Below are 18,297 nucleotides of genomic sequence, written 5' to 3'. Positions count from 1 at the left end.
ATATTATGTTGACTGCAAAAAGAGATGCCTAAATGTGACTTAAGATGGACTTTGTAGTAAATACTAGTGTAAGACGATGCATTTGCATAGACTGAACCACATTCACACCTACAGACAACAGAGAATTTTTGTTTACGTAGCTTTGCATGTCCTCAGACTGTGGGAGGAAACTGAATCAGCTGGGGGAAAGAAAAAGTCAAACTCTTCATCTTTCCCTTCTCATTTTCTCTTGCTCATTCTTCTCCTCAGCCAAATCCTCCCATCCAAAGAAGACAGGAGGCGCAACAAAAACTACCCACACCTCCGCCTCCACCCCTCGTTCTCGTGCATCTAAGGACACTAGCACTGCAGCGCAGACTGATGGGAAGGATGCAAGGACCAACCGGAAATCAGACACTCCCACCTCTTCCTCTGCACCTCAAAAGGCCTCTGCAGAGACTCCTAGCCAGCCTGGGGAGATAAAATCCTTGCCCCTTTCCTCAGACTCCAAGCCTGCCTCACATAAAGCCTCAGGCAATGAGACAGAGGGGGGTCGAGCTGTTTCTCAATCTGCTCCCGATGCCTCAACTGTGGACGAGGAGACTCGGAAAGGTATGGCTCCTGAACCCACAGACCAGTCTCCCCATGTCAATGCTGCTACAGAGGACACTTCCTTCACGGAGGGCGAGACAGACAGCAGCTCGCAGGGGGAGAAACTGGGGAGAACGGGAGAAGAGGGAGGAGAGGAAGAAAAGAAGAAGGGGGAGACGGATTCTGCTGTGGAGAACGTCCCAAGGTAAAAATCTAGTTAGGACATACAAGAAGGAAAGGTTTAAAAACACCTTTCCTTCTGTTCGCTTTCTCTGCAGGTCAGTTGCTTACGCTTCTACATTACATATCTACACAGAGGTTGGTTAAAGCAATGAGTGGTTGATAGTAAATCTGTGATTTTACTTAACTGTGTCCAATAGAGTAAATATTAATATTTAGTAGATATCCAAGGACTTGTTCTGCTTCAACAAATGCGTGTGCTCATAATTTCTTGTTTCCTGCAGGTCATCAGAGGGCCAAACTGAAAAGCCACAGGGCCTGAGTGTGAAAACGGAGAATGCCGAAGTGACAGTGATCCCTGATAGGCCGAGAGACAGCCAAACTAGCGACTCTGACTCTGACGGCCCAATCCTGTACCGAGATGAGGAGGAAGAAGAGGAGGAGGAAGACGAGTACACAAATAGTATGGCAGTAGCTTTGTGACACATCACACAATAAAGGAGAGAAGTTGTTATGCCACCTGCAGCCATTGTGCTAACATTTGTCTGTGTGAGGTGCTTCATTAAGAAGTACGTTAGATTCTTCCCGTGCTTTCACACAGTATGTACATTCCAACTAAGTAGTCATGTGCTCCTGCAGTTTGTGGTATAAACAAATCAGGTAGCACAGTGTTTCACCCAGGGATGAGTCGAACTGAGCATTGGAAAAGGAAAAACAAGTGACTTTGAGGGTGTCATGATAGTTGATGCGTGGCAGGTCCGTTCTTGAATCTCCCAACAAGTATGGGAGTTCTAGAATCTCCCAGCAGCCTCCAAGAGTTTCAGAATCTCAGAGCAGCTGTTTGGGAGTTTTCTGAGCATGTCCCAGCAGCGTGTGGAGGTTCTAGAATCTCCCAGTAGCCACTTGAGAATTCTAGAATCTCTCAGCAACCAAGGTTTGTAATTCAATTGCACCTGCCCCATCTACTACTACTATAGGAGCTAGATGCCATGTTGTTGTTTTTTTTTTGTTTTTGTAGCATACACTATATCTTCAGATGCGTCACTTTTCTTCATTGACGCTTAATTGTTCTCTGCAGCTAATCTCCACGCAGGTTGTTTCAAGGCCCTAAGAACCAGGTTGCGTTTCTGTTCCAGGCTCTCTGGCCAGCAAGATCCGGCGACGAGACACCCTGAACATCAAGATTGGGAACCGACCCAGCAAGAAAGAGCTGGAGGAGAAAAACATTCTGCCGCGGAGCTCTGAGACAGAGAGACACGAGCTGCGCCAGCAGATCGGCTGCAAACTAGTCAGGTACACACACACACATGCACAGACACATTCAGCATGTTGTGAAAATGTAGCAAGGTGTGAATTTTCATCAAAGATTTGGCGGCGCTGTGGGCTAATAACAGGGAATGTTAATTATTTTTTGGTATAGTTGTGGGCGGTGTACTTGTACAAATCACAGTAAAATTCTGTGCTGAAGTTTAGTTTGGCCTTTTCTACCAGACGAGGCAGAAAGGATGGTGGCAAACAACTGTTGGATCCACAACAAAAAATAATAATTCATGTTGTTTTCTGTAGAAATCAGTGTAATGTTTAAATCATTTGCTTTCTGCTGCTTGTTGAAAAGTATGAGAAACACATTTTTGTCTTTTCAGGCGCCTGAGCCAAAGACCCACCACAGAGGAGCTGGAGCAGAGAAACATCCTCAAGCGTAAGTTTCTGAAATACACTTTTAAACTGGGGAAAGATGTGATGCACCACTGATATATTACTATTTAAGTTCAGAGGCTTAAATAGTAATATCATTTATATTATTTTCAAGCTATGACAAGATGAAGAATCAATATGAGTTCATGGAAATGGGTATTGTGGTGTTTCATCGCTCCATCTGTGGGAAGCTTCGTGTCTCCCACACTGAACTAATGTGTTCAGTCACACTTCTTCTTTTTGCTTTAGTCACAGTACACCACTGTGATAAAAGTTAGTTCAGGTCAGCTAGTTAGGCTGCTTTGTTCACAAGACACACACACACACACACACACACGCACACACACACTAGTTCTGATAAATTAAATATATATTCTTATTAAATATAATCTTTCAAATGGTCAATAAAATGAGTTTGTGATGCGAGCAGTACTAATTGTTTTGCAGGAGGGTTTGCTAGCTCACTCTTTGTGCTAACTTATTACTTACTAATTTCAAAGAGTTTTAAGCAAACAGGTTTTTCGTGGCATAACACTGAGTAATTATTAACATAGGAAATTAAATAAAAATAAAATCCAATATGTAGGTGGTATAACTACAATTTTTAGAAGTTTAATTGTAAAAGTTTAATTTTAACATAACGTGGGTGCAACAGTATAGCATGACTACAAATATGCGAATACTGTATCCGACTAAGTTCAACATTTTGCCACACTGTGTGTGAGTGGACACTCTCGGTTCTTTGAGGCTGTTAAAGTTAAAGAAGACTAAAGTGCCTTGTTAGAACTGGAGCAAAAACTTGTTTGGAGGTGTGTACTGTTCCATTTACTCAGATTTTGCAATAAATTGGTTTGCAACTTATTGCACAACTCGCAACTTCAGTACATCCGATGTGTCCAGCACAAAGACTTTTTCATTCAGGAAGAAGCACAGAAACAAGAAAAACAGTTCTACATGCTTGTTCTGGTGGTGGAAAAGAAGAGTTGGGTCTCTCCGGGCTGTGAATCCCAGACGGCTTGTATTTCAATCTCTGATGGGAACACTAGAGGTAAAGGAGTTTACCAGCATCCCAGGCCAAGTCACTCACTGGTTATTTACACACATGTATTGTACATAATGTACATCCACGAAGACACAACAAGAGTATATATATATATGTCTATGTTAATGTTAAGGCAGTTACTCCGCTACATAATCATGGACACGGTTGAATGTAGTGAATCACATCCCCCACTTATAGATAGAAGCAGAAGCTTGTTGCAGACACAGTAGGTGTGAAATAACTCTGCTGGTTCTCTACATGCAGAAAAGAATGAAGCAGAGGAGCAAGAAGCCAAGCAAGAGATTAAAAGGAGACTCTCCAGAAAGGTACTGTACACGCCAGCTACACACACATACACACACACACACACACACACTTAAGAGAGTACAGAAAGGAGAGAGCGAGTCTATATTTAGCTGCTAATATGTTTTGCTCCACCTTATGAGTCAGAAAAGATGCTCTGTGTGGTGAAATGGACCATCTAGTGGACAGAGGTGGAACTGAAGGAGAAAAGCATTCCTGAGAAGTTGGGCGTTTTCTGTCTCTGCAGCTGCTTCCTGGAAATGTATTCATTAATCAATACAGGGCACAACAGTAAAATGAAACATAAGAGCACAGGCGTAGAGAGTATGTTAGATTTTATTATAACTTCAAACTAAAAAGAAGAACATTGCCTTCTCCTGAAATATATGTTTATGATCTAACTTCTCTCCCTCTTTCACGTTGTGTGTGTTTGCGTGCGTGTGTGTGTAGTTGAGCGTGAGGCCTACAGTGGCAGAGCTTGTTGCTCGAAGGATCCTGCGTTTCAATGAGTATGTTGAAGTAACAGACGCCAAGGATTACGATCGGCGGGCAGACAAACCCTGGACACGGCTTACTCCCGCTGACAAGGTACAACAGTTAATACACTGCTTTGTAAAATGCACTTTGCTTTGTGTACAGGCAACTTGTCATGTTGAAACAGGAAAGGCCTTTAACTGTTGCCACAAACTTAGCAGAGCACTGATAAACAACCCCAGACCGAAATTACACACAGTAAACTGTGGACCGTGAAGTGGATGTTGCACGACGCTGTGCTGGAGGACACTATCTGTGTCAAGCCTGCCCCCTGCTGTTGACGTGTAGAACTACACAGCACAGAGAAATCACACACCCTAGTGCCGATGTCCCTCACCCTAAATCCTAAACACTGAACCCTCACAGACTTGAATTTGCATCACCTCCGTAATCAGCACGAACGCCTGGGTGCAAGAGGGCGAGACAAAGGCAGTGTGAGGAAAGGGGCAGAACTTCATGCTCTTTGTGGGATTTCCATGACCAGTCAAAATGCGAGACTTATTTTTCAGTTCAAGTTATTTGGTGCAGTAAACCTTTATATCATTATTTATGTTGTTTGATAGTAAGAGACAATAATAAATCAACATAAGAGAGAGAACAAAGAACAAGACACATGTGTGCTGCTTCATACATTTGACCTTGTCCTTTCCAGCACTGTTTTAAATTCTGGACTGTCAACATTACAACATTATTTTATGAATTGTGGGCAGTTCCCTAAAGCAAAGGCTGCCCTCAAAGACTGTTAGATATCAGCCTCAGAGACATAGTTGATTATTGGCTTTGATTTGATGTGTGTGTGTGTGTGTGTGTGTGTGTGTGTGTGTGTGTGTGTGTGTGTGTGTGTGTGTGTGTGTGTTCTGCCCCTCAGGCTGCTATCCGTAAGGAGCTGAATGAGTTTAAGAGCCGAGAGATGGAGGTTCATGAAGACAGCAAACAGTTCACCAGGTACTCAAGCGGTCGATGGCCTCCACCATTTAGCCCCGACTCTGACGATAACTTACGCTTCATTAGTAATTTATCACTGCGAATCCTGCTCTTTATTAGCTCACAATGATCAATATGTATATTACTCTGGTCCCCCGAAGCCATTTTCACTAACCACATTGAAGTCGTGATATACACCTGGGTCAGCTCCAGTTCATTAGCCTTGGGCATGGATTGCCAATAAAGTTCAGGTTCACTCTCTCGTATGTTATTAGATCTGTGTGACATGGTTTTATATTGTATCGCTGTACAGAGAATATGTCCACCAGTAAAAACCTATAATATGTTTTTAAAACAACTGCACAATATGAGATTGCAATGTTTGGATTAACCCTTAGGAGAAATTTCTCAATGTTTGTCACATTCACTGTCTGATACGAATTCTATATATTTTTGCTCAATTATAAAAAACAAATTTAGAGAATCCAGTTTCTAAGGATGAATATCATTTGTTTTGTGCAAATCTCCTGCATGTGTTGTAATACTGTTTAATTTGTTTTTCAGCCCTCAGGAGAACAGTCTAGCTTCACCAAGGTCTTTTGACAAATCCGATTATATTAGGCGCACACAAGTCCTCCTAAATCCACCTTTTTTTTAACCTTTATTTAACCTGGAGTCTAGATAGCAGGAATACGTTTTGTTCTCTACTGCTGCAACATTTCAAATAGTCAAAAATCTTTGGCAGAAAGAAACACCATTATACCAATCTCTAAAGCCACTGGCTCAAAATGGACCAGCATATTGTTGTGGTAGATAATTGGCTGTATAACTGGATTAGACTTGAATATACGCTGCTTTGACCAGCACCTGTTAAAATGTTTTGGCTAAGCAGATTTCTGTACAGTGCCAGTAATCTGAAGAGATTTTTGCCCCAGGAAGATACAACATTTCAGTTCCACACAGGTGGTTAAGTCAGGCTTAGCTGTGCTGAAATTAAACTATGTCATGAAACTTCACAAACCAGCCACAAAGTGATATATTGAGGTAGCTTTTCTTATTCAGTTAACACTCCAAAACTCAATGATATACAGTTTACTCTCATATATGCCAAAGAAAAGCAGCAGTTTTGAGAAGTTGGAACCAACAAATGTTTGATATTGTTTTTTTATTGTTCAATATAATATATATGTATATCTTATAATTGTTATTTATTATCATGTACTGTCTCATGAATGAAGCCTGTGTGTGTGTTTTCAGATTCCATCGGCCCTAAGTGCTCTTACTGCCAGCTGGACGTCGGCACCACAAGCTCTCCCGTCCACAGCTCCCAGCAGTCTCCCGGCCCTCCAGACCCTCAGTGCACAGCTCAGTACACTCCGCTTTGGGATCCTCTTGCCCCTGATGTTGTTACATCTATAGTGACAGCTACAGGTGTGTCTTAAGGCCTCGGCCATCCAAGGGCACCTGTGAAACATACAACACATATCCATAGTCACAACAGTGGTGTGTGTGTGTGTGTGTATAGCGCTCTGATTAGAACCATTGATTTACTGTAGATGGCCAGAGCCTGCTGGTAAATGATGATTTTTGTTTTTTTGGTTCACTGCAGGCCTTGTGATGAGAGGTTCCGGTGAGGAAAAGGGGCAGAATGACCCCTGTAGTAATGATTGTGGCTATTGAGTTTGAGTCCATGCCATGGTATGCCTTGACATAAAGTGGCCATATATGGGCGTCCTCATGGCACAGGAAATGGGAGTGATTGGATGGTTGTGTGCTGATGTCAGTGCCTGTGTCATAGATCAGAGGGAAGGAGAGGCAGTTTGTTCCGCTCCGATGTGCCTCTCGGAGTTGAATCTGAAATACTGCAGTTCATTTATAGACATATTTAAAGTATATTGCCACTAGAGGGCATTATATCATAAGAATTATAGCCTGTAAGGATGAAGACGAGTATGTAGATGAAGAATAAACTGCGAGTGTTAATATTTATAAGTTCTGAAGCTGAGGGGGCGCTGGGTACCGGAGGCATTAAGAGTGAAGTGCAATGGAAATCGCTGCAGTTCTAGCCACTTCTAATCCCTCAGCACTCTTCATGGTGATACATGATAACCATTTACCATCATATATCCTGTGTTGAGTTATTAAGCACCAGACGTCGAATCACAAAGTGCTGGACTTGCCGTTTAGAGGATCTACTTTTCATTCTTTGACTTCAGTTTTTCATTTTAGGCTTTTGGCTGGAGCTCCTACTCAGAGTATCTTGGTGCCAAAGAAGAAGCAGGAGTTTGATTGCACATTTGAAAGTTGGCTGATTTGATATTTGTTGGGTGGACTTCATATGAAGGTTTTATGAATATAGAGCAGAGAGGCACTAAGAGTTTCACCACTGAAGCAATCAGCTGGCCTCTCAAAGAAGTGGAGAAGTACTTTTCCATTCCCTTGAACATGCTTTTGCAATTTAATCTTGTCAGCCGATGACAGTTACGTAAGACAGGCTTCCTGACAAATGGCCCTTTTACACTTTGCCCTAACGTGCACCTTGAATCCGGCCGTAACAGTCTGTTATCATCAACACAGCTGGATTTCTCTTTTTACCCCCAAACTGTAGAATTTTACCATTAATCCGAAAATATGAGGGAACTGTTTGGTATTTCTGGAAATACACTAATCAGTTAAACTACAAATATTTTGAAACAAAGAGGAGGATTTGATGCTTTTTTCTCTCATATGATATTAAACTGAATACCTGTGGTCAGATAATACAAGCAATTTAAATTGAAATTGAAGATATCAGCTTGGGCTTTGGGAAATTCTAACATGGATTTTTCAATATTTTATGACATTTTATACATAAAACAAAAAAAAATACCGAATCGTCATATTAATTGATAATCAAAGCAATCATTAGTTCCTACTCTAAAATGCACTTATTCGCTTTCTTGCTAAGTATTAGATGAGAAGATCGACACCATCCTAATGCCTGTATGCCTAATATGAAGATACAGTCAGCAGATGATTAGCTTAGCTTAGCAAGAAGACTTTTCTTTACCTTTGAACAGAACAGTTAGCTGTTCTTTCTCCTGTCTTTATGCTAAGCTAAGCTAGTCGCCTGCTTGTTTCATATTTAGCGCACAGACTAAATCTTCTCATTTAACTCCTGACAAAAAATTTGATTATGAGTGTTTCTCAAAATGTTGAACTATCCCTTTAATACTTCACACATAACGATTACATTTTGTATTTTGCACACTAAAATAAAAAACCTCAAGATGCATGTTTAAAGGGGATGAGTTGTCAGCTGTTTTTGTGTGGTTGTGTTTGTGTTGACTGAGCTACCGGAGATGAAAAGTCAGATGTAAAAGAACAGATCAAACCTGTCAGAGATGTTTAAGGACTAAATATGAGAAGCTGGTAGAGGAGAACAAAACAAAACATGACAGCTCACTCATTGTGGATTTTCATATCAAAATTAAACAAAAACATTAGTAATTTTTCATTCCCAGCATATTTGAACTAGATAGACGATGTTTGCTGACAAGTGATTGACAGATTGAGCTTGCTGACGTCCAAAGGCTTGTGTTCAAATAAAAGACCTCCAGCCTTCACAACACTCGTCATTCTGGCAAATAGTAACCGAAAAGGACGGATGTGTTCCCTCTGCTTCCGAATGTGCGGAGGTTGTAACATGAAATGATGTACAGTGATGGAAAAGAAACCAACAGTATTCATTCGTGTCAATGTCTATGTTGTTATATATATTGATTATTTTGTACAGAATGTATATTGAGCATGTGCATACATTGAAATCAACTTTACTACCAATATGATACAATGCAACTTCGATGTGAACGTTTTAAGCTCTGATTTTAGTCGTCTTATTTTTATTTTTTTTATCCTCCCCGGACACTGGTAATGAAATGAGCAGCACAGCGCACATACACGTGCTGTTTCCAGGCAGAATATCAAGCTTAATGTCTTGAATAACTGTCATGTCTTTATCAAACCTACCTGTTCCCTAAGCAGATGATAGACAAAACATTATACAGGTAGTTATAAATCGGATTATTATTTAATATTCTGCGTCACTTTCGTTTTAAGTGAAGTCAAGAGGTGCAATGCAAGCAAAGAATAATCCTCTCTGGACCTCACGTTTGATTTATTTCTTCAGATGACAGGATACAGCTCCACATTTTGACATGATCCCAACAACTTTTTAAACAAGCTCAAGTTTCAACAATCCAGTTGAATTTTATAAGAACAGGAAATAGACGTCTGATTGGTTGCACGCAGTGTGAAATCAGTTTCTATAAAAGCAAACATGGTGCACACCAACAGCAAATACTGTGATAAAAGACCAGAAAGCTCTTATATCAGATAAACAAATAAAAAGTCTTACTTCTTTTCGCAGCTTTGCTCCTGTCGCAGTGAAGTAAACATGAACATGTTGCTTACACCCACCTTAGAAAAATAAGATAAGTTAAAGCAGTTGAAGCATAACTGGTAACACTGTATTTTAACTCGGTGTATAAGCAGTATATAGTCAATGAATAAATGATTATGTAGTGAGCAGATATAAAGACATTTTTATGCGTTTATGAATGTATTTGTTAACAACTTTAACTCCTTTTATGAAGCATTGATAACTATTAAACATGATATAGTATATGTGTAATTTTATATAGTATGTCTTCACAAGTTTTAAACACATTTATGAACGGTTTAAAACCTGCCTGTCATTTGTACATGTGTATAAAGGATTTGTTATCATTATTACAGCCATGTTATATGTTATCGGTCATTCATTAACTATGTATACAACAGGATGCTTCATAGGAGAAGTTATAACTGTGGGCGAAATATATTAATAAACACTTTATATGTCCTTATATTTGATTACAACTACATTATAGTGTATTACAGATCATTTATGAGGTGTTCATATGCTGCATATTAATGCTAAATTGACATGTTAAGATAAAGTGGTGCCCAATAAGAAGCTTTAGAAATCTTGTTTGGGTAAATCCAGACAAGAGCTTGGTGTTATCTTAGAGAGTCCACAGACAGACCACATCTACAATTTTTATTTTTTTTCAACACTGATGTCTAATTCCATATTTTAGTCCAGAATTGGGAATAAGTATATCTAAACTAAGCAGTTGATATTGTGGAGGAGCCTTGGCAGCTGATGTTTAGTCATAACCTGTCAGTATTAATCAGAAGGGGGAGTCCTGTAAAAACCTTTATGGCTGCCGTCTGGTTTCATCTCACCTCGTACAGGACTGCAAAAATAAACACAATAAACCTTCAGAGTTAAGAGACCCAAAGAAGCTGTAGGAGTTATAAACACACCCTACATTTCTATCCACTGCAGACTATGTGGAATTAAAGTGTAAAACATAAAATAACTGCTTAATTTCAGAAAGTTTTTCTCTAAAATTCCAGTTGAGTTGTTTTAAAACATTCACATCCATTTTGACTCTGGCTTTCCTGACTGCCACTTTTAATTTGCAATTCTGGAGACATACACCAGTTCATGAAAATGTTTGTTTTGTGAATGTTTGCTGCTGTAAAGTGTCCTCCATCGCTTCCCCAAATCAAATCTCTAATTTCACACAGGAGCCATAAACCAGACTGCTGCTGCTGCTGTTGTTGATTGAAAGCCTTTTATCTTTATCATGTAGTCTTTTCTTGATCATGTGAAATTCACGGTAAGGTAACATGATTTGTGGGGTATTGATTTTTTTTTTTTCCACAAAAACGCAACAAGATGCTCAAAGCAGCAAAGACCCAGGACTGAACATTTCACATGGACTCCAAACACCTTTACTGTATGTTTGATCTTTGAACTCATAGGACGATGTCATATATCCCAAAAAACCTGCTACTGTTACGTGCAAACTGTCAGACTGTGTATATTGTTTTTGTATATAAAGAATCATGGAGAAAAAAAACATAAAAACATCCATTTTGTCATTGTGGTTTCTCACTTGAGTAATAACACACTTGAGCATATAAGACAGGAATGTAAGAGTTAAAATGCATGGATGCAAACAGCACATACAAAGTGCAGCAGCAGAGCTCTCTGAGATGAAGAAAGCTCTGGAAAGAACAAGACACTCAGTACGGTTTTTTAAATACATGCACCATTCCATTATTTCCTGGACTAATAAAAAAAAAAAGATCTGCACTGAGGTCAGGAAAAATTTACAGCCTAGGTGGGCGCTGAAAAGTGTAGCAATAAGTGCCAATTAAGCCTTTCTAGGATTTTTTCTTTATTCAAAAAAATGAATAAAGCCTTTAACTCATCACCTTACATGTGACCTGATTGTGAACTATTGTCGAAGATGACAGCATAATTACTCTGAGAAATCTGCTCTGAACCTCACTGTGCCTTTTAGTTCTTACTGAGTTTCTGCTTGGGTTACTAAAGGACAAACCATCATTGTAAAAGTGCAACAGCTGTATTTCTATTAGTCTTACTAACAGTGCAGCTCAAGGGAACATGGGTCTGTCTCCGCTATAAGACATCACTGTTAGATGGATTGAATACGGACATTCATGGTGCCTAAGAGATGAATCTGGATGACATAGGTGATCCTCTGAACTTTCCTTTAGCACCGTGAGGTTGACATTTGTGGGTTTGAGTGAAACGTCTCAACAGCTTTCCGCTGGATTGCCGTGACGTGGATATTTTTATGTTCCTGTCACACATGAAAATTTAAGGTTGTTATGATAATTCGTCAGAAAATGTATTTATTTATTGAATACTTCAGTTTATGATTAAAATGCCTGCAAAGGTAATGACGTTCCCATCAGCTTCAGCTCTGCTTTGTATTTAGTTCATATGTTAGCATGTGGGCTAACAGGCTAAATTATGATTGTGAGTATGGTAAAGCTGCTAAAAAAAACTATAGTTAATGTCATTATGAACATGTTAGCATGCTGACATTTGTATAGTGTGAGTAAGTACAGTCTCACAAAGCTGCTACCAATGACTCTGTACACTTAAGTTAACGTAAGAGCATCAATAATCACTAAAATAATCCTGTTAATGTCTCTCTGCTGTCTTTTCACACTTGTGGCTCGGTTTGCCCACAAAATACAACTCTAATCAAATCCTTCGCATGTAGTTGTGATGCTCATCAGTTTAGCCTGACTGGTGCAAAACAAAGTAATTCCAGTAAACTCCCCTGTCTGTTTCCCAAATGTGAAGTCAATATTTAAATGCATCTTCAGTCTGCAATATGCAAACACAATCTGACAAACACATGACTGAGAGATGAAACACATTACTCTGCCGTGCCATTAAAACCACATTTTCCCAAATGGATTTCCAATAAATATCCCAGATAAATGTGACTGTAAATACTGTGTGTTTGAACTGTTCTGACCTCATGCTTGCTTACACGTGGGATTTCTGAGAGTGCATGTCATCTTAATGTATGTGCCGCAAACATCTCTGAACCTTTGAGTAAGTGTGTATTCTGGTTGATGTTGGAGGTTTCTATGTGAGTGACCATTATAGTATCAAATTGCACCCCCATATACTCAGCCTCATGCAGAGTACAAGCCTGCCAGCTTTTAAAGTGGATGTGGGCATAATGGAGTTGGTTCGGAGGAAGAGGACGAAGGAAAATGAGAACTAGCGGCTGAAGGAGACATGGGACGAGGAGAGTAGTGAGGAGATTGCAGAGACGGAGATGGTAGGAAATGAGAAACAATCAAAGACATGAATCACTGGTGGAGCTTATATGTTCCGCTTTAGAGGCCATCTCTGACAACCTGCTGGCTTTGGAATGGATTTTACAGCACAAAGATGATTCAGCTTGACCTCGGTGACAGGAGGGTCGAAAATTGAAGTTTTTGATTTGTTTGCCAACTTGTCATTATTGCAGCTCCCTTGTTCAATATATTGATATATATATTATTCTGACAGTGGTGATAATGGGTTTTATAGAACAAAGGAGGACAGCAAGGTAGCTGTAGCATCTGGTGCTTGTATCTGGAAGATGCCCCCCTAGGACCACAGTGGTCATAAATCTCCTGCTGTTTCTCCCTCAAACACACACACGGCCCCGCACACACACACTTTTTTGACCTGTGAGCACCCACAACTTTATTCCTAGAATTCCCCACAGCCATATTCTTCCAACCTGAAACCTAACCCTTATAGAATGAGGCCCTTTTTTTTTTAAAATTGTAAAACAACCAGTCTTCTTCAAAAAGTTTCCAAGTTTTAGCCCCAAAAGTCATACTAGCTTTAAATCAGACACACTCACACACACACACACACACACACACACACACACTCCCCACATTAATGAAGTTTCCCAGGCAGGATGGTAAGGCAGTTTTGTCCCTGGCGCGCTGCCTGGAGGTCTCCGCTGTAATGCAGCTCTTCTACTCAATTGGAAAACGCTGGATATCAATCATGAGTCTAATATCCTCCAAGGTTACAAAAAGTGTGATTATTATAGGGTTGGTTCTGCCTTGTTGTGCTGTTCTTATTACAGTCATTCCACTTCTCAAGTTACTCACTCCCTTTGCAAAAAGTGAGTGAAAGGTTATAAAGGGTTGCCAATGCTGGGGAGAAAGAATATTTCTGAAATCTTTAATCTTCTGTGCTGAGAAATTTTATGAAAAGGTAATTGATGGTTAAGAAGTGTGGGTGATGACATTTGTTTCAAATCCAGTTAAAAATGCATTTGTTAATCAAAGCTGAGTTTAAGTTAAACTTTTATCGCACAAAACTGCTTCCAAAACAGTTCAGACCAGACACTCATTTCAGTATTTTGTCATTAAGGTCTAGCATTCATTCCTTCTCATCTTCTGAGTGCCATTGTTCCTCAGGAATTCTGGTGCCAGACACGTACTCCTGAGTTCTTCACAGAAGACATCCATGTGTTTTGTCCCTGCTGCAGAGTCAGATAACTTGTGTGTTTTATCTTGGATGTTTCCACTCCACTGCTATAGGCTAATCTGAGCAGCAGAGATGGAGAAAGAAAGAGGGAGCAGGCAGTGGGAGAAAAGGAGGAAGTGGTGAGGTTTTGCGGGGGTGGGGTGGGGTGGGGTAAAGAAAATAAGAGTGAAGAGTTTGGCGGAGGGGAACAAAGGAGGAGAAGAAGAGTCAGCGCAGATAGATGGATCAAAGAGGTGGGTGGCATGGAAGGGCAAAGATAATTGGATTGTGGGAGCATTCATATTTGATAAGGGTGAATGTGCTTCCTGGACCTTTTCACCATTTGGCTGAGCTCCTGTGTAATCAGAGGAGAGAGCAGATGTGGACAACTGGCCAAACGAGACGCTCACATTAGCATCAACACAGAAAGGCCAAACGGCTATTAAAAGGTGCCATTCACCGTTTCAGGTGCCATTTAAAAATGCTAACACGCACCGATGCAGGTGCAGTTTCCACTGTAACCATAGCCTTTAAAAGGGTCACCTCAAGGAACAGAATTAATTGCCTCTTCTATCAAGACAATGCAGGATGCTGAGTGAGGCGATAATGAGCTGCCATGCCAGATGAGATCGATTCAGTGGGTGTTGGGCTGTGAGATGTTCGAGGAGGCCTGTACTTAATGACCTCAGCACTGGTGCGATGGACCTCACAGTTAAAAGAGTTAGTAGTTGAGCTGCTTCGAACGGAGGTGAACCTCATTTCTCTGTAGGTTTCAGCTTCAGTACCTCTGGAGGTTAGAAAAAACAAAGTGAAAAATGATGTGAGGAAAAAGTTCTGCATATTCAAGATGATTATTAATTGCACTATAATAACTTACTAATCAATCCAATAAGGAAATATTCTTTGAGAATCATCTTGTCAATTGAAAACAAATAACCTTGTAGCCAAACCCTGAATGAAGTGAACTTATGCAAGCACAGGGCTTCTGTATCTTTCTGTCAACATCTATTTGCTCTTTATGATGCCAATGTGATCTGTACGGGTTATATGATCTATTGTTCTGTCATTTTTTTCAGTTTTGTCAACACAGAAGCTGCTATTGAGTTTGAGTTGTATGTCTCGTTTGTTTTTCTGGATCAACGCCAACTCATTCAGGTGAAAGATGTTTCATGTATAGTGCCAGTATGTTATGAAGTAACCAACAACTACAGGCAATCTTCTCCTGATTCTTCAAGATTCGTCGCAGGGAGATATCCTGATAGAAGATTAAGATTGGCAATACAGTTCACTGTGAGGGAAACGAGGCAAAACAGTCCTAATATAGAGCTGCTTATCTTTATCTGGGTTTTAACAGACTCATGTTTACTTTGCAGAGAATCTTGGCAGGTTCAATATCAGGCTCAATTTATCAATGTATCATAAATCATGCAGCAGGCTTCAGGTGTTGCAAACATTGCTCATTTTCTAATCTGAATTTCTTTACTTTTCTCATTTCCCCAGCCCAACGGAGGATCAGCAGGAAGGGGCTAAACACAAGGCATTTTCCCTGATATTTCTCTTGGTTACACACACATTTAGAAGAAGAAATTGTCACTTAATATATTGGTACAGTAAAGACATATTTCACATAACCAAACAAAAGCCAACAATCTCTCACAGTAAATGAACAACCTTGTGATGATTGATCCTTTCTCACAGGGATCATTTTGGGTGTAGGAAACTTCTGAAGACATCCTGATCAGCCTATTCAATCATCTCTCCTATCTGCTGGTGGTTTTCTCACTAGACTTAACACAATACATTTTATCCTTTTTTCCTCTTTTCTTTAGAGAAAGCTCTGTAAAAGAAATGCTGCAGAGGTTTCTCTGAGTGCTTCACTTACAAAGTGGGTGTTGCACTTGTACTTGAGAGCCTATAATTAAAGAACACCCACCTGCAAGTATTATTACCATTAGAAAAGGTGAGCCCATCCCCACTGATGCAACTAGAAACTCAGCAGCAGATGTCTATTTATATGCTTGTCTCTCAGAGAAAACAAGTCAAGCAGTTTATCAGTGTTTTATGTGCATGTCTGCATGTGTGTATGTGTGTGTGTGCGTGTGTGTGTGCCTGTGTGACGGCACACCGACAGACCTCATGTTGTTTTCTCGCCTGACTTGGCAGCACTGTCTCTGCGGCTCTCACAGTGAGGACAGATGGCAAGGACTTACCCTACTAAGAAGCCCTCCAACACACACGCGCGCACACACACACACACACATTGAGACGTAATGCACAACACAAGAACTTCTTTGGCACCCATTGACTTGTCTCTCAATCCAACAATGAGTCACGCATAGCATCCTCTCCCACCAAGTGTCTGTGTTTGTGCGTGTGAATCTGGCTGGGAGTATGCTTTGATAAATCACCTGAAGTCAGCAAGTCAAAACACAGCACCTGCTGCTCTTCTCTAGTCACGTCTCACTGTGGCTGCTGCTTCAAACATCTATTCTACTTCAACCACACTGAGGCAATTTGCATTATAAACACATTTTGTCATGTACCAGTAACATATTAAATTGAGGGTCCTGATCAAAGGCACTGATTCAAATTCAACACTGGATTAATCCTGAGCTGTGTTTCATGGTAGTTTATATGGTAGTGCCACTGCTTGAAAGGTTAATTTGCGCATACAGATCTAATTGCTATTATTTGCTCTTCAGATATGTAGAATGAAAAATACCAGACCTGTCAATTTTTAGCTCAATCCACCATGAAAATACGATACATGAGAATCAACCATCTGCTCAAACAACGAAGAGTGATATACTGTTGCCTATTAAATAGACAGTAAATCTTGAACATGTGGCAATGTAATAACTTCCTTTAAATGAGACAGAGCTGATCTATGTGCACTGAAATGCGTGGGTGGACAATTGGGTACAAATGTGTGTGCGTGTGTGCCTGAATGTGATGCATGTGTGAGAGGCTGTGTAGGTGGACAACAGTTTGTTGGATCTGCAAGGCCAAACAAAGTCTCTGCTGAAAAACACAGCTGTGCAGTACATACATGCAGCTGAAGAGCTTTATGTCTGAGGTGATAATATTCTAGCTTGTAGGTTACATTTTCCAGACTGATCTTAAAACAGCTGTATTCTTACAGGTTTATTGTTAAACATAAACGTCAGTGCAAAACTCAAACATCACATACTATTATTTATGCCTAGTATTTATCATCTGACATTTTAAGCTACAAAAAGGTATTGAAGACCCACATACTGTATGTTGAGAAATTGCTCCCTATGGTTCCAGACTAGGAGACTTTTATGCCCTATGTTGAGTTCACTTTGATTGCTCTGTACATTATGGCTGTAATATATCTATTTTCCTTCTTCAAGGACACTACATATTTGCTGTTTCATTTATCATTTCTTCATTTTTAAAAGTAACCAAATGTTTTCTCCCTTCCCTGTTGTTTTTCACTTCATTATTTTTCCTATTTTGAAGTTTGTTTTTTTCCCTCAACTTTGTCCCTCTTATAAAAAATTCAGACTGGCACATGCCCTTTCCTACTGTCTGAAAATGTAATTGTCAAATATATCCGTGTCCAATTTAGTACCAGTAAACTGACATCTACTATGCATGCATACCACACTACCGCTTTATTTGTTGTTTACTTCTTCGGATAGGTGACACATTGAAGGAAAAACTTGAATAAGCCAGTGGAATAACATCAATAATGCAAATGCTTCTGTACTGGATGTGAGTTCACTCAAGGATTTCATGCCTATGAATATGATGTGAATCATACACAATAGGGAGATTTTGAAGTGACATATTTGAAAACTCTTTCCACAGCCTGACATCAAATGAGGGAATATCTTTCGGAAGAATGGTGTTCCATCCCTCCTGTAGCATTAGAGATATTGAAAATCTATACCAAGGAGCAGTGGTCTGATCATGGTGGCCCAGCACTGCACAAAGTGACTTTTTGTTGGCTTTACTTTAATTAGTCAGCCATTTGTATGTAGTCTGGGTACAGACATTGTGATGAGAAACTATTTTATTTTCAAAAGCAGCACATGAATAATTGAGCAGGTGCCTGTCGACTAATTAAACCCATGAACCATAAAATTCAAAAGCATGCATTCATGATGTGAATATATCAACA

General features: G+C 40.0%; 1 protein-coding gene across 5 annotated transcripts in view; it reads left to right on the top strand.

The window, feature by feature from the left end:
- phactr2 (phosphatase and actin regulator 2) overlaps window positions 1–10,134 on the top strand; it is a 41,017-nt gene extending 30,883 nt beyond the window's left edge. For all 5 annotated transcript variants that reach the window (XM_087177081.1, XM_087177080.1, XM_087177082.1 and 2 more), the window contains 8 exons: window positions 250–775; window positions 1,035–1,213; window positions 1,887–2,043; window positions 2,394–2,449; window positions 3,752–3,813; window positions 4,241–4,378; window positions 5,193–5,269; window positions 6,506–10,134. In XM_087177081.1, the coding sequence (XP_087033207.1) occupies window positions 250–775; window positions 1,035–1,213; window positions 1,887–2,043; window positions 2,394–2,449; window positions 3,752–3,813; window positions 4,241–4,378; window positions 5,193–5,269; window positions 6,506–6,521 (1,211 nt within the window). In that variant the 3' untranslated portion in view covers window positions 6,522–10,134. The remainder of the gene's footprint in view (window positions 1–249; window positions 776–1,034; window positions 1,214–1,886; window positions 2,044–2,393; window positions 2,450–3,751; window positions 3,814–4,240; window positions 4,379–5,192; window positions 5,270–6,505) is intronic.
- The last annotated feature ends 8,163 nt before the right edge of the window (window positions 10,135–18,297 follow it).

This window comes from Seriola lalandi, unplaced genomic scaffold, assembly GCF_002814215.2.
Source record: "Seriola lalandi dorsalis isolate HSWRI2012SDOR001 ecotype SW California unplaced genomic scaffold, Sedor1 jcf7180002054580, whole genome shotgun sequence".
In the NCBI taxonomy this organism is placed as follows: Eukaryota; Metazoa; Chordata; class Actinopteri; order Carangiformes; family Carangidae; genus Seriola; species Seriola lalandi.
This window is presented reverse-complemented; position numbering and strand designations above follow the sequence as displayed.